The 17103-nt window shown below is 39.1% G+C and overlaps 1 protein-coding gene across 5 annotated transcripts in view; it reads left to right on the forward strand.

The window, feature by feature from the left end:
- PHKB (phosphorylase kinase regulatory subunit beta) overlaps positions 1–17103 on the forward strand; it is a 197822-nt gene that overhangs the window by 124630 nt on the left and 56089 nt on the right. For all 5 annotated transcript variants that reach the window (XM_030833057.3, XM_060289761.1, XM_030833056.3 and 2 more), the window contains 2 exons: positions 13368–13423; positions 13937–14030. In XM_030833057.3, the coding sequence (XP_030688917.2) occupies positions 13368–13423; positions 13937–14030 (150 nt within the window). The remainder of the gene's footprint in view (positions 1–13367; positions 13424–13936; positions 14031–17103) is intronic.

Genomic DNA, 17103 nt, shown 5'->3' on the forward strand with positions numbered 1-17103 from the left:
CACTGGTCTCCTCTTAGTTCCTCAAACTCTTCAAGCCTTTTCTTCTCAGGGCCTTTGCTATTCCTTCTGCCTGAGTGTTTGTTACCAGATCTTGTTCCTTCTTGATATTGAATTCAGTCTCAGATTTAATGACACCCCCCAGGAGAATTATTTTCTGACCATTAATCTAAAGTAGCCCTATCTTCAGTTACTCTATTATATCATCCTTTACGTTTATCCTTTTCATTCTTACAGCTCATATACCTTTTTCTATAAAGTCCTCCTCAATTCTCTGAGACTAAATTAGATGCTCCCTCCCTTGCCCTCAAAGCACCCACCGGTTAATAGCATTGTATTTACTATCCTACTGAACTCCATATATAGTTTGTCTTCTCCGTTCTATGGTGAGTTCCTGAAGAATAGGAATAACATTTCATCTATCTTTCAGCCATCCCTGGTTCCTACCATGATGTTTGGATGAATGAACAGGTGAACAAACCCTGAGCATTTCTAGTACACAGATTTGTTGCATTGTGATCTCATCAATATGGAAGACATTTAGGTTTACTCTGCTAAGAGCGATGGTAGCGTGTGTCCCCCGCAGTCAGGTCCCCGGTGAGAATCTACACTAGAAACAGTTTGGCCTCAACCAGTGAACATGGCTCTATATAGTTAAAAGCTCGTTGGATTCTAGAGCTTGCTGGGTTCCTCTGTAACTGTTCGGTCTCTAACCCAGCAGCTATAAATCTTACCACAGGTTCTCCCTTGCACTGTTTAATTAGCCCAGTCTTTTTGTTCTTGAGAAGAGCATCTAGTGCTGAAAGAGAAAGTAGCACAGGTTTTTATACTTTTCCCCCTTCAAAGCCTCTCTTCTTAGGTGGCTTTCACATTGTAATAACTGTACATGTGGCCTGTCCATTCATTTCCACTCATACATGGAGTCGTGCACTTGGCAATTCTCTAGTGTACTGAAAAGTTTACTGTCAAGCTGGTAAGATGAGGCAGTCTGATTTGGTAGAGAGAACACTAGAACAAGTTAGTACAGAGACCTGGATTCTATTTCTGGGTCTGCCACTAACTTGCTCAGGACCTGGACCATTTCCCTTGCCTGTACCTCAGTCTCCTCATCCATCAAGTGGATTACTGATTTTTATCAAGGAAACACATTTTTCAGACAAAATCTTAGGCAGAATTTCAGCATAAAAAATACTTTAAAAGTTGTGCTGCTCTGGCTGAAGTGGAGTCCTCTCATGGACTCCCTCACACCTTTTTTTATAACCTACTCCCAGATGATAAAAATGGCCCCTTCTACATCTGGCATTTCAACTCAGACACCAGAGAAATGATCTAGTCCGTGCAGGCATCCAAAGGAGAAAAACCAAAAACAAGTTGTCTTGCTATAACTTGCTTCCTTTTCCCCCTTGATTCTAAATAGCTGGTTTCCATTTGTCTACCGCTGGAGACCTTTCATTGGTGGTAACCCAACACCTGAGGTCCTTTGAAATGACATGGAAACCCTGAGAGGGAAATGGCTAGATTTTTGGAACCTATACTCCCCTTCTTCTGCCTCTACCTCCCCTATCTCACCCTCATTTTACCAGTCTTTCTCTATGTTGACCACTCTGTTGTGTTTTTATAAGTTTCTCATCATTTGTTCTTCCTGCTGGTTATGATTAAATCTGTGTGAACACCATGAGTCAGGGTTTCTCCACCTGGGCCCATATAATCATTTTAGCATCGTTTCCAGGAAATAAACAAGACCTTTAGCACAGTCATTTCTTTAAGATAAAAATATAGAAACGTTCAGTTACAGCATGTGCTTAGACAGGAGTAAAAACAGTTTAACAAACTAATTTGTTGTGACAAAAGGATGATTAGTGTTCTCTTCCAAGATAATTGCAGTCATTGAAAGGACTGCTCTCAAAAACCATTGCCCGATTTATTCATTCAGGCATTTGAAACTGTGTGTCTGAGGTCTGGGAATACTTTTTAAAATTCATTTGTTTTCCTCTTAAATAGAAAGCTTGTATAATCACTAATGCAATGTATAAATACAGGGATCCTAAAAGGCCATTTTCTCCCTGGCCTTCTCTACTCTTAAGCCAAGTTTAGCTTTTTAACCATGCTGTTGTTGGTATTTCCACTTACCACTTTCCTCTGAATCCCTATTCATTTTCTCCAAGTAGCTGCTTTGGCTTGGTTGGAAATGTCAGAATAAGATGCCAGTGTGTTCCAATCAGGATGTGCCTGTGTTCAAACTGCTGTAGCCTGTTACTTGGCTCTTGCAGGAAAAATACTGTGGATATGGTGTCTCCAGTTGGAATTGAGATGTATAAAGCATCTGCCTGGTTTCTTCAGCTAATGAGGTTTTGCTGAAAAAAGAGTGTAATGAAAAAATGCTGGATGTTGGTAGGGCCTACTGATGAAGGCTAATGAGCATAAATGAGTTTCTATAAGGCCCCAGAAGCAGACGCAGAGAATGTTTCAATGCACTGCCCTTGAGGCAAGACCAGCCTTGGGTGGGGTGTGACCCGTTTATTTGTTGGCTTCTTTTTTTCTTTCCTTCTCTCCCTCCTCCTGTGTCCTTCTTTCAGTAAAAGACCTATTCAAGCCAGCCACAGTAGATTATTTTATGCAGCATAGGGCATATTAAAAATAAAGCTACCTAGGGCTTCCCTGGTGGCGCAGTGGTTGAGAGTCCACCTGCCGATGCAGGGGACACGGGTTCGTGCCCCGGTCTGGGAAGATCCCACATGCCGCGGAGCGGCTGGGCCCGTGAGCCATGGCCGCTGGGCCTGTGCGTCCGGAGCCTGTGCTCTGCAACGGGAGAGGCTGCAGCAGTGAGAGGCCCGCGTACCGCAAAAAAAAAAAAAAAAAGAAAAAATAATAAAGCTACTTAGACCAGAGCTTAATACAATGTTGCAAAAATAAGAATTATGAGTTTTACATACTGTATTTATTATTTAATAGAAGAGGTAATTTTTAAATTTAATTGCCAAGAATTTAAGAAATATATTCTATCAAAAAGGAGATAAGAAAATAGGTGTTTTGTAGACACCACTTGGAGTTGAGTTTTCTTTAGACCTGATGTCGAGTGAATGAAGAGTGACTGTTGGTAGAACACAAAGGCTTTTGCTCACCACTCTGCTCCCTGTGACTGTAACCAACTGTGTGTTGGTTAATTTTATGTGTCAACCTGGCTGGGACATGGAGTGCCCAAATATGTGGTCAAACATTATTCTGGATGAGGGTTAAGATGTTTCAGGATGAGATTAACATTCAGATCAGTAGAGTGAGCAGGTCAGATTGCCCTCCCTAATGTGAGTGGGCCTCATCCCAGGAGGCCTGAGTAGAACAAAGAGGCTGACCCTCCCCCAAGTAAGAGAGGATTCTCCCTGCCTGATGGCCTTCAAACTGGGATATTGGCTTTTTTCCTGCCTTTGGACTAGAACTAGGTCTTGAGCCTCCTGGCCTTTGGACTAGAACTACACTGTCAGCTCTCCTGGGTCTCCAGCTTGCCTACTCACCCTGCAGATTGTGGGATTTGCCAGACTTCTTAATTGCCTGAGTCAGTTCTTTATAGTAAATCTCTTTCTTCTCTTTATACATTCACAAACAAATATGTGTGCGCATGTGTGCGTGGACACACACAAGCACGCACACAGACACGCACCCTGTTGGCTCTGTTTCTCTGGAGAACCTGAACTAATACAAACCACAGCAGCAAGCAGCACGTAATTCATGCAATATATACCATGACAGGCACCATAGACTTTAGACTTAGACATATCTGCAGTCAGGTTTAAGTTCTACCACCGACCTTTGACAAATTATTTCACCACTCTTCACTTCAGTTTCCTGATCTTTAAAAATGGGAGTTTTTGTGACAGTACATATGGCAGACTCTTTTTTTTTTTTTTTTTTTTTTTGCGGTACGTGGGCCTCTCACTGTTGTGGCCTCTCACGTTCCGGAGCACAGGCTCCAGACGTGCAGCCTCAGCGCCCATGGCTCACGGACCCAGCCGCTCCGCGGCATGTGGGATTTTCCCAGACCGGGGCACGAACCTGTGTCCCCTGCATCGGCAGGCAGACTCTCAACCACTGCGCCACCAGGGAAGCCCTGGCAGACTCTTGAGATATATTAATTCCTTGACATTCTAAACTGGACAACAAAACAAACGTAATCAATAAAATAATAATATAAATCTTATTACTAGGCTGTCATGTTATTTCCATGAATAAGTTATAAATGAACAGAATCTATACATCTTTCTGTGTGCCATTCTCCTAGAAAAGACCCACATGCTTCCTCTGCCCCCTCCCAAAACACTGCTCCCTCCCAAAATCCCATCTTACTGATCTTTTCTGATAACAATCTTCTAGTGCCCCCACATAAGCCAGTGGTAGTAATGCCTCTGAGTGTTTTCGGTTGAGTGGTTGTTCTACTCTTATAAGCAAAATTAAAACCTGATGTTTAATGGTTCCACGATTTAACTATAACCATGTTCAGAGATTTCAGTTGCAAAAGGTTGACTAGCCTTAAATGATAAAAGATGTGAAAAGATGACATTAATAAGTATGGTACATATAAAAAATAAGGGTATACTACGCAGTTAAAACAAAATATGAGGGCATGTTCTGTGTATTAATACATGATATATGATTAAGTGGGAAAAAGTGCTGATAGTATGCTACCTTTTGTCTAAAATACGAGAAAGTAAGATTATAGATTCTTGTTTGCTTTTATAGGCAAAAGGAAACTCTGGAAAGGGGCATAAGTAATCATAGTAATTGCCTGGTTGGTAGGTGGTGGGGTGGATGTATGGGCCACAGGTAGGAGAGAAACTTCACTGAAAACTTTTTCATAATTTAAAATTTTTTGAACCATATGAATTAATTGTCTATTAAAATTAAATTGAAAAAAAGAACAAGGGGAAGGAAAACCATTAGGGTACATTCACATTTAAATTTCTCTGTATACCCTTTGAAAGTTGTATTATATTGTTTTATTTATAGCTCCCAGCTGAAAATCTCCTAGCCTTGTTACTTTGACCTGATTTGGATAATTTGAAAACTAGAATCTAGATAGATGTACATGCAGTGTTTTAATTACCATAGTTTTAAATTTTGAGCAAGATGGGTTGCAATATTAATACAGGTAGTGCCCAGCTCACCAGCAAGTTACACTATAAAAGTTTCTCTTCCACCGTTCACTTAAAAATGATTAAGATAGTAAATTTTATGTTATGTGGGGGGTTTTTTTGTTTTTTTTTTCGTGGTACGCGGGCCTCTCACTGTTGTGGCCTCTCCCGCTGCGGAGCACAGGCTCCGGACACGCAGGCCCAGCGGCCATGGCTCACGGGCCCAGCCGCTCTGCGGCATGTGGGATCCTCCCGGACTGGGGCACGAACTCACGTCCCCTGCATCGGCGGGCGGACTCCCAACCACTGCGCCACCAGGGAAGCCCATGTTATGTGGTTTTTTATCTCAATTTAAAAAACTGTTAAAAAACCCAATATGACTTTATTCATTTATAGAAATGATAGTGGTTTTTTGTTCTGTTTTTTTTTTAATTTATTTTTGGCTGCATTGGGTCTTCGTTGCTGCGTGCGGGCTTTCTCTCATTGCGGCGAGCGGGGGCTTCTCATTGCGGTGGCTTCTCTTGTTGCGGAGCACGGGCTCTAGGCATGCAGGCTCAGTAGTTGTGGAGCACGGGCTTAGTTGCTCCGTGGCATGTGGGATCTTCCCAGACCAGGGCTCGAACCCGTGTCCCCTGCATTGGCAGGCGGATTCTTAACCACTGCGCCACCAGTGAAGCCCCCGAAATGAAAGTTTTAAATCAGAATATTTTCAACTACACGTTGTTGGTCCTGAATCATGTAGTTTAAATGACTTGTACAATCCTTAATAGCTTATAAAAATATGTATACTTTTAGTTATGATTCTTTCCCTTTGTTAAAAATATCTTGTTTATATTTGCAAATATTTGTCCTTTATGCTCAAGGAAAGATTTGTATATTGCTAATAAAAATGTAACAATACTTTAAAAAAATATTTTTCTTCCAGACCACCGAATGAGTGCCAACTGCCTTCTTTTGGTATAATGTGCTGTGTACGTGCTAAGTGAGAAAAGAGCATGAGGCATCCGTCAAGGGTGCACTCTGTAATTATACAGACCACTCATAAACATGAAAAAAGCCCTGGCAGAGAGATGGCAAGTGACTCATGCAGACAGCACCTGCTCTTGCTGATAGAGACAGAGACATCTTGGCATCCTGATGTTTGGGGGACTTTATGGAGGAGACTAGGTTGAAAGAGTGGGCCAGGAACTGGATAAGCAGAAAGAAACAGAAAGAACAGTCCAAGTGTAGGACAGAAGACAGAAACTTGAGATGGACATGATGAACTGCTTTTTATTTTTTTAGTGGAGTGTTCTAAGACAAACAGGGAACTGCAGGTAGAAGTGAAGTTGTAAAAGTCCTCAGGAAGTTGGGGCTTTATTTGGGAAACACTGGTTTTGGAGTATAAAAGTGATGTCCTAAACATGACAGAAATATGCCTATTACTCACCTACCCACCCTTCCTCCCATTTCTTCATTCATTCAACAAATATTCTTTCACCACCTCCTTTGTGAAAATCACAGATACAAGAAAATTTCCCTAACCATAAAGTATAGAATATGGGCAAAGGCAAGTGTGAAGCAGAAAGTCCAGAAAGCCTGTAACAGTGATCCAGGATTGTAGTCATGTTACTGGATTGATAAAAGGGCTAATGGTTTTTAAACACTTAAGAGTATTTGCCAAATATTTTATCATTACTCTAAATGGAGTATAACGGTTAAAAATTGTGAAACACTATATTGTACACCTGTAATTTATTTAATATTATACATCAACTATACTTCAATTAAAAAAAGCATGTATATTACATTGAAAAAAAAGAGTATATGCCAGACACTGTTAAATGCTTATATATGTTATGTATTATCCTCATAACCCTATAGACACTTTTATTATCCCAATTTACCCATGAAGAAAGTGAGGCTTAGAGAGGTTAATTAATATAGTCACACAACAAAGAATAATATAAATATCATTTGTTTAGCAGATTAAAGTTTGTAAATATTTTTATAGGCCCTCTTTTGTTTGATCCTCTGCCTATGTGTTAGGCCTCCTAAATAGCATTATTCTCATTTTATAGATAAGCACAGAAGAACATAGAGAAACTTGCCTAGGCAATCATTCATCAGACAGTAAGCACGTACCGTGTGCCAGGCATTCTTCTATGCAATAGACAAGATAGATCAAGTGCTTGTCCTCAGGGAATTGTTTTCTGGTGGGGATGAATAACAGTGAATATATAAGTAAATAATACCAAATAATTTCTGGAGATGACAAGTACTGTGAAGTAGACAAAATAAGGTAAAGTAATAGAGGGGGGCTGGCTACAGTAGAAAATGAAGGCCTTTCTAAGGAAGTGATGATGGTTGAGACCTGTATAACAAGAGGGCCTCATGCAACAATCTGAAGGGAAAACATTCCAAGCAAGAGTGCAGTAAGTACAGAGGCCCTGAGATAGGAACACAGTTGTCATTTTCAGTGGAGAGAACCCAGTGTAGCTAAATCATGGTGAAGGAGAGGAGAGAGAATGAGAAAGAAGAAGTAGGCTGGAGCTTGATTATGTAGGGACTTGTGGGCTGTGGTAAACGGTTTGGTTCTTATTCTGTGGGCAATAGGAAGACAGTGGAGAGTTTTAAACAGGGTGTTTGTGTGTATGCATGTTGGCGGGGAGGTGACATGGTCTGATTTACACTTTTTTAAAAAACCATCCTGTTGCTGTTTGCAGGATAGACTGTGTGAATTGTGGGGTAAGACTGAGGTAGGTAGAACAGTTAGTTGACCAAGTGAAAGATCATGGTGACTTTGAGTAGGGTGGTAGTAACAGTGGAGTTGGAGAAAAGTGGTGTGTTTGAGATGTGCTTTGGAGGTAGAGCCAGTAGGACTTATTGGTGAGTTAGCAGTGCATTAGAGAGTCAGACAGTACACTGTAATGTTTAAGAGATAGATGAGATTGCCCATATTTGGATCCCTACTTTGCCACTTACTAGCTATATGATGTTTAGATAAGTTTTTTAACCACTCTGCACCTCAGTTTTCTCCTTAGTAAATGAGGATAATTGTAGTAACCTACCTAATAGGGGTGTTTTGATCAGTAAATAATATGACTACACAGTGTTCAATAAGTGTTGTCTTTTTTGTTTGTTTTAGCTGTTACTGGTTATGAGGTTTGAAGGAGAAAGAGGAATCAAGGATAACTTACACATTTTTGGCCAGATCAAATGAGTGCACAGTATTAAAGAGATAAGAAATAGTGGTGTTGGGAAAGCTGGACAGCCTCATGTAAATCAATGAAATTAGAACACTCCCTCACACCAAATACAAAAACTAAAGTCAAAATGTTTTAAAGACGTAAATATAAAACATTACACCATAAAACTCCTAGAAGAGAACATAAGCAAAACATTCTCTGACATAAATCATAGCAATATTTTCTTAAATCAGTCTCACAAAGCAAAAGAAATAAAAGCAAAAATAAACAAATGGGACCTAATCAAACTTGAAAGCTTTTGCACAGCAAAGGAAAGCACAAACAAAACAAAAAGACAACCTATGGAATGCGAGAAAATACTTGCAAACACTGCAACCGACAAGGGGTTAATTTCCAAAATATACAAACAGCTGATACAACTCAATAAAAAAAAATACAAACAGCCCAACCAAAAAATGGGCAAAAGGCTGAATAGACATTTCTCCAAAGAAGATATACAGGTAGCCAACAGGCACATGAAAATATGCTCAACTTTGCTAATTATTAGAGAATAACCATCATCAAAAAGTCTACAAATAATAAATGCTGGAGAGGGTGTGGAGAAAAGGGAACCCTCCTACGCTCTTGGTGGGAATGTAAACTGATACAGCCACTATGGAGAACACTATGGAGGTTCGTTAAAACACTAAAAATAGAGTTACCATATGATCCAGCCAATCCCACTCCTGGGTATATATTTTGGAAAAGACAAGAATTCTAATTCGAAAAGATGCGTGTACCCCAGTGTTCACTGCAGCACTATTTACAGTAGCCAAGACATGGATGCAACCTAAATGTCCATCGACAGATGAATTGATAAAGAAGATGTGGTACCTATATACAGTGGAATATTACTCAGCCATAAAAACATTGTAATATTGCAATTTGCAGCAACATGGATAGACCTAGAGAATATCATACTAAGTGACGTACGTCAGACAGAGAAAGAGAAATATTATATGATATCATTTATATGTGGAATCTAAAAAATTATACAAATGACTCTATATACAAAACAGAAGTAGACTCACAGACAGAAAACAAACTTACGGTTACCAAAGGGGAAAGAGGGAGTGGAACAATAAATTAGGAGTATGGGATTAACAGATACAAACTACTGTACATAAAATAGATAAGCAAAAAGATTTACTCTACAGCACAGGGAACTATATTCAATATCTTGTAAAGACCTATAATGGAAAATAATAAATATATATATATATATATATATGTATAACTGAACCACTTTGTGGTACACCTGAAGCTAACACAATATTGTAAATCAACTATACTTCAATTAAAAAATAAAATTTAGGGCTTCCCTGGTGGCACAGTGGTTGAGAGTCTGCCTGCTGATGCAGGGGACAGGGGTTTGTGCCCCGGTCCGGGAAGATCCCACATGCCGCAGAGCGGCTGGGCCCGAGAGCCATGACCGCTGGGCCTGCGCATCCGGAGCCTGTGCTCCCCAACAGGAGAGGCCACAACAGTGAGAGGCCCACATACCGCAAAAAAAAAAAAGAAAGAAAGAAAAAAATAAAATTTAAAAAAGAGAGATAAGACATACTTTATGGGTGAGTGAATTTAAGGATGGAAATCAGTAGTTCAGTTTTGTCCATGGTAAGTTTAAGGCTCCTATTAGATAACCAGGATCATGGGATAGGAAGTGACAAGAATGGAACTTGTTTTGTGGGTATTTCACTTCTAAAACTTGCCCTCCTTCCACTCTTTGAGAGGCAGAGTAAGTGAGTGATTATGAGCACAGACTCTGCAGTTAGACTGCCTGAATCTGAATTCTAGCTCTGCTATTTACTAGCTTTATGACCTTGGATTAGTTACTTAAACTTTCTGTGCCTCATTTTTGTTACCTGTAAAATGGGATGATGGTTTGTTAAAGCACTTAGATCAGTGCCTCCTCACACACAGAATGTACGATGTTCTGTAAAGTGATGGTTGCTATTGTTGTTACTTTTCAATCCTGAATGTTGCTATAGAAATGAAATGAGAAGAAGATTCAAGCAATGTATTTTATGAAGGAAGGATTAACAGGATTTTGGTGACAAATTGGATATTGAGGGTAAAAGAGAGGAGTCAAAGGTGGTTCAGAGGTTCTGAGCTAGAGTGAGTCTATTTGAGGTAGAGTAGGATTGATAAGGAGTTGAGTTTTAGACCTATTAACTTTGAAAATAGCCAAAAGAAAATGTCCAGAAAGCAGTTAAAAATGTGGGAACTAGATAGACCTCAAGAGAAAGTTCAAGACTAGAAATATAGATATGGAATCATCTGCTTAGAAGTGATAATGAAAGATACCAGAGTGAATGAGTTTGGTAAGAGAGAAAGAGAAAGAAGTGAGATGAATAGAAGAACAAGGACTTAAAGGGTAAGGATTTCCATCTCAAAGGCAAAGCAGGATAGATGGCAGAGTACAGAACTAACAGAGACAAGGAAAGTAAGGAAATAGTGGTAGTCTATGTTTGAGAAATAAAGGGAGGGAAAACTGGGAAGGTGGTAAGTCATCTGAGGATTTCTTTGAAAAGATGTTTGGAATTATTTGGTGAAGAACTAGTCATAAAAATGGGATAGTGGATGGTCCTAATGTCTTAGAATGGTGGAAAACATTCTAGGGCAACATAGATGTTACAGCAAATCTCAACAAGGAAGAGAAAGCAGCTGCCCTAGGATAGGTGTGAAAACTGTAAGTACAGCTGCAGGAAATATTCGTGCCCTTTATTGTTACTATGTTTCAAATACTGTACTTGGCACTTTGTTCTCCCTGAATCCTCAGGATTCTCCGAAATATTGGAAACCACCTAAATGTTATCAAAATAAACATGGCTTGAATAAATTATGGCACATCCATATAATGTAATGTCTTTCAGCCATTTTTTTTTAAACCAGGTAGATCTATACTGGCAAAGGAAGATATCAGTGGGATACTTTTCTGTGATAATAAACACGTTTGAAAACTTATCTATCTATTGCAATAGACTAAACTCAAGGATGGGCACTGGGTTGTATTCATCTTGTAATATCAGAGTCTAGCGTGGATTCTTGTATGTCTTAACTGTTGGTTAAATGAATAAGTGCATACATGCTTATAAAATGGAGAGCACTAGTACCACACTGGGCTTGAGTGTGTGTGTGTGTGTGTGTGTGTGTGTGTGCGTGCGCGCGCGCGCACGTGTGTACTTTGTGAACCTAAAAGCAGAAAATATTATAATATTATTAAGGAAAATACCATTCAGAAATAGGAGGTATTACTTATTATTAGGCAGTTTTCAGAGAGACTTCATTGGTTTAGACAGTAATTTTGGAGGTTTGAAGAAAATTATGAAAATAGAGAAAAGATAGTTCCAACTTTGTCAGTGAAAGGAAGAAAATTGTTGGGGTGGGACCGGCCACGCACAATTCTTTCTGTGGGTGGAAATGGGGTGAAGTGTCCCGCTTGGGCTGGTGTTAAAGGCCTGAGTTCATTATGGTAGATGGTTATTGAACTGGAACTTTCCTAAATGCTGACTTTTCAAATGAAAGAGTTCTTCAACCATCGAATAGTCTCCTAATCAGATGCTCACTATGATTCAACATGTGTAGTGGGCATTTTAGATCTGAGTGCTCTGTCATACAAATAGAAACAACATTGTCTTAAACAGGCCTGTGATTCAAAACGAAGAAACCAGTTTACCAATTAGGATCTGTAAGCTGCCTTATTTATTGTTAGTGGAATAACATCTGCATTCTAATATATGTATTCACTTGCTTTTTATTTAAAAACTCTAATTGCCCTGAAGATTATAGATAATGGCCCGCTCTAAGGTTACTTCTTTTGATGAATGGGAGATTTCATCCACGAAAAATGAAGCTTAATGTTTTCATTTGTTAGAAATCTTGACAAGACTCTGAATAATTACTTTTTCTCATCCTTTTGAGTAACATCAACTTTTAAAGTCTTTATCAAATAAAAATAGAATTTATAGCATTTTTAATGTCTATTTATTTCTGTGAGGTTGTTCCATCATATTTTTCCTTATATATTCATTTAAATCACATTGAAGACTGCCTGAAATGGCATTTTCACAATAATTCTGGGAACCATCCTTTGTATGTTACTTACTGCTGATATATGTATTCTGGTATTTCTTGCCTTCTATCATACATAAATTCTACTGGCATATTAAATACCATAGAGAGGAACTGACTGATAGTAAATCAAATGTTTTACAGCATACTATTGGGAATGTTGGATTCATTACTATGAAGAAATTATATTTGATCACAATTTTCAGAGCTTCCTAATACTGTAATTTATTGGTGCTTCTTAATGTTCTGTGTTAGTTATGTACAAGCTCAAAATTGGATTCATTTTAGCTATGCATAATATATGCTATAGTGAATCTTTTCCACACACACAAAAAGTAGCAAATATCCAACACTATGTTTGATTAGAACTATTAAGCCCAACAGCTTGTATTTAACTAACACGGTGGTAATTATATAGTCAACTGGGTAGTTCATTCTCTACCGTAGAAGCTATATATTAGAATAAAGCTATTTTGGTGTATCAGGTGCCAAAGGAAAATTGGCTAACCAGAAAGGGAATACCTTTATGTGGTGAAGATGTCAAATGAACAGTTTTAACTCACAGTCATTTTTTTAGAGAATACGTAAGTTAGGTTTTTATTTTTAGTTCCCACTCTTCCTTTCATAGTTAAATGACGGAAAATGACTCTCGGTCCCCAAACTACTCTTATGCAGCGTTCAAAATAGCCCTGACAGACTAGCCCCTCCAGTAGTGGTGAGATTTATGGCTTTCCATTCCTTGGTGTTCCATTACTCTGTCTACACCATCAAATTGATTAGTAGGCAGTGGAGAGCAAGGAAAGAGAGGCAACTGCTTAGAGCCAGCTGGTGTCCATCATCTTAATGAACTGCTCAGAGATGGTTACTATTGTCCTTGATTCTCATTATAGTTGATGATGACCAGATCTTTTAAAATGTTTCCCCCCTCCCTTATTCTGTATTACAGGGCCCACTGGAAAATGATTTGGTTGTTTATGTAGCGCTCATAGCAGAAAGCCAACGGTATGAAATCCAGATGGGTGGCGTGTTCTTTTGAGGGGGAGGGAAGGGGATTGATTGCTTTAGGCTTATAATACTGAGTGTGGTGGTAGAAATTAACTTCATAGACCCCTTCACAGGGTTTCAAGGATGTCACTAATGTGATTTTAAGTGCCAGAATAACATTCTTTTCATGTTTAAAAATAATTTTGTTTTAGTTGGTGTTAATATTAATTAAAGTCTGTGACCAGTGCCAGTGTTGCCTGGTGTGTAGTTTTGAGAAATTAATGCAAACAGATTATGGGGATCCCCCAAGTTAGTGCCTACCTCTCTGGCAGCCCCCAAAGCTCACAGCTGATGCTTTGTGAAGAACCCAAGAGGGCTCTGGATTCTAGTGCAGATGACATATTGCTGACATTAACAAATGAATAATGTGCTCCAAACTAGCATAGTCTTTCCCCTTTTCTCCTCCTCCTTCACCATTGTCCATATAAATGCATTACTGAAAATGTCTCTTTTTTTCCCTGTGTTTTTTAGCCTTCAGGTTTTCCTCAACACATATGGTATTCAGACTCAAACTCCTCAACAGGTAGAACCCATTCAGATCTGGGCCCAGCAGGAGCTCGTGAAAGTAAGTGATTCTACTTCTTTACTGTCTCCTTTATGTAGGTACTAGAGCATGATGATTAGACTTAGTTTATAGTCAAGAAGCATATTTAAAAATCCAATTCTGAGATAGGGTCATTGATCCAAAGTCTTTCTGATTAAGCTGAGAGACCCACTTTATCAGACACTGTTACGGAAACACAACTGCATTGTGTGTGTGCGTTATATTCATAGGTCTTGTTGATTTCTGCTCCTTGCTAAAGTCTATTACAAACCTGGACTGACCACTTAAATAACAAATCAGCCTTAATTTTAGTAGTGGTGTATAAAATTAACCTTTACATTTGATTTATTTTCCCTTTTATTAACAATTAAAGGAATCTTCTCACCTAAATATTGTTGGTAATAACTACTTCCCTTTTTCTCTTGCCTTACTATTTGGAGTCTGAAGTAATTCCTACCCTCTTTGGTTTGCTGGGTCTCAAAATAATTATAAAGTGACATCTGAATTTATATTTGATGCAGTTACATACCTATTAGATTGGATTAAAAGATGACTTTTGAGGCCTTTTGTATGCACTGCCCTGCAGCATATGCCTGAGTTTAGGAATATTACTGCTCATTAGGGATGGGAAATTGTTGATCTCCACTAATTATTTTTAAACCACTGTTTTAAACCTGTACATTAAAAACAGTACAGGAATGGGACTTCCCTGGTGGTCCAGTGATTGGGACTTTGCACTTCCAATGCAGGGGGCGCAGGTTTGATCCCTGGTCTCGGGGACTAAGATCCCATATGCCGCCTGGCCAAAAAAAACAGTGTTTGTTTTTGGTGTTTGGTGGAAATGTTTAGAATAGTCTCTCTCAAGTGATCAAGATTGATTGAGTCAGTTAAGCTGATAAAAATGTTTTTTATTAAAACCTTGATGTTACAACAAAGAATAAAAGCTCAGAGAAGTGAGGTGCACATTGCAGGGAAAATGCAAGGCCCCAGAGTTGTTGCTAATCAGACTGGACTTCATGCATTGACAACAAAACCAGAACCTGGGTGTTAGGTCACCCAGAGCACCAGCTCTTCAAAAGTCCTTAACAAATTAGAACTCTTTTCTCCCCCTCGATTAAAGAGACATGGCTAAAAATGCAAGGAACCCTGGAGTAGGTAACACTTTAAAATCACACTACAAAGTAAACGATGGAAAGCTAGGTTTCATTGTAGAAGAGGCTAAATGAGGCCAAGAGGGAAGTAAGGATCCACAAGGCAAGGAGAGGAGGCTGTATGGAATGGCAGAAAATCTAAGGTTGTAACACTGTGCACTTATCGTTCAGGTGCAGGCTGTATTTGCTGATACACTTTTATGGCCTCTCACTGAAAGCTCCAGAGAATGGTAACAAAGGTTATTATTCTTTGATAAACATGCTCTCAAAACAAATTAACCTGAATCTGTATCTTCAGGCCTAATGTATATTAGCACCTCTTTCTGGGAGCATCTGTACTCTACCAGACAACATACAATCAAGACTTAAGAGACCAACATGGCTCCAAATAACTTGAATGTGGCATTTTATTCATTCATTCATTCATCGTAACACCTGTTCTGTGCAGAGTACTGTGTGGAGCACACAGATAAAATGACTCTGTCCCTGTTCTCAGTTAGTGACCTCTGGGTCTGTTGGGATGACAGAAAAATAGTTAATGACAATCCACTTTGATCGGTGCTATGACAGATGTTAGTGCAAGGTGCTGAGGAGTCACAGAGGTGGTAGGAAGCATTCTGTTACAAAGTGAAGACTTATAACAGGTCCTGACTTATTTTATACTTTGTTGTTTTAAAGATGGCATTAACGCATGATTTACAATTTGGGTGTGTGTTGTGGCTAAAAAGACAGATATGTGACCAGGAACCCAGCTTCTCTGTGCACGTGTCAGGATGGCAAATTCTCTGTGGCTACAGCCTCTGTGTTTCAAGCTAGCTGCATTTTGGGATTCACCCTCTAAGATATACTGCCGACTACATTGTTTCTTATAGTCTACCTTTTAAAAGTGAAAATGTTCCCTCAAATCTTAGTTAATACACATATTCTTATGCCAGTGGCTGCTTATTCTCTTCTGAGAAGTTGTACCCTCCTTCAGCCCACTGAAGAGGGTGTGAGGGCAGACAGCTGAGGGTAAGGCTTTCACTGTGTGTGGTTAATGTTTCATAATGTGGTAACTGTGGTTTGATTTGCCTCATGGGAGATCTGAATACACTGCAGATGTAGAATGAAGTATTTCTGTACTTCCAGGTGGTTTGGTCCCTGCTATGTGTTTCAGAGCATTAAATGGTGTGAATGTGTACAATGTAGGGACGGTATTATCAGCACCCTAGAATTCAGTGAGCATTCTGCATCTGATTACTTAATTGTCATAGACCTTCTCTACCATGGTTCAGAAAGTTAAGGAAAATGCTTTTACTGTAATAGAGTAGTATTTAAGGATTTCCTTTAAATCTGCCTAGATCAGTACATTTTAACTTGTGCATGGTTGATTAATATAATCATTTGCCTAAAAGAAGAAATCTAAAGTAGTTTAGACATAAATATTAATTTAAGGGAAAGTGGTCTCCATCTAGTGCTGTGCACTGTAGTTTCAGTGTAGCTATACAATGCTATATAATGCTTATAGAGTACTTTTTATAGCCAGTGGACTTTGTCTAAAACCACTGCTGTTCCAGAATTAATATGCACAGCACATGTGGTTCAGGAGGACATTCACTTGCTCCCTCATTCATCCATCGAGTATTTCCTGAGCACCAGCTGTATGCCAGGCACAGTGCCAACTCAGGGGGTGCTATTTTCTAGGAACATTCAATGGAGAAGGAGAAGGAGACAGCTAACTCTGACATACATGTGTGCACCATGGCAGAATGAACAGAGAGCTCTGGTGATGACATTAATTTTGTATACGTTGAGGTTGATATTTGAAATCAGTTCAAATGATAATCAGTAGATTGTGTAGAGACAGTTGGTTTGATTTTCCATTAGGTTAGATTTCTACCTCTCATCAGATACAAAAATAAATTCCAGACAGATTAAAGATTTAAATCTTTTTAATGATTTAG

The sequence above is a fragment of the Globicephala melas genome, chromosome 19, assembly GCF_963455315.2.
Source record: "Globicephala melas chromosome 19, mGloMel1.2, whole genome shotgun sequence".
Classification (NCBI taxonomy): domain Eukaryota; kingdom Metazoa; phylum Chordata; class Mammalia; order Artiodactyla; family Delphinidae; genus Globicephala; species Globicephala melas.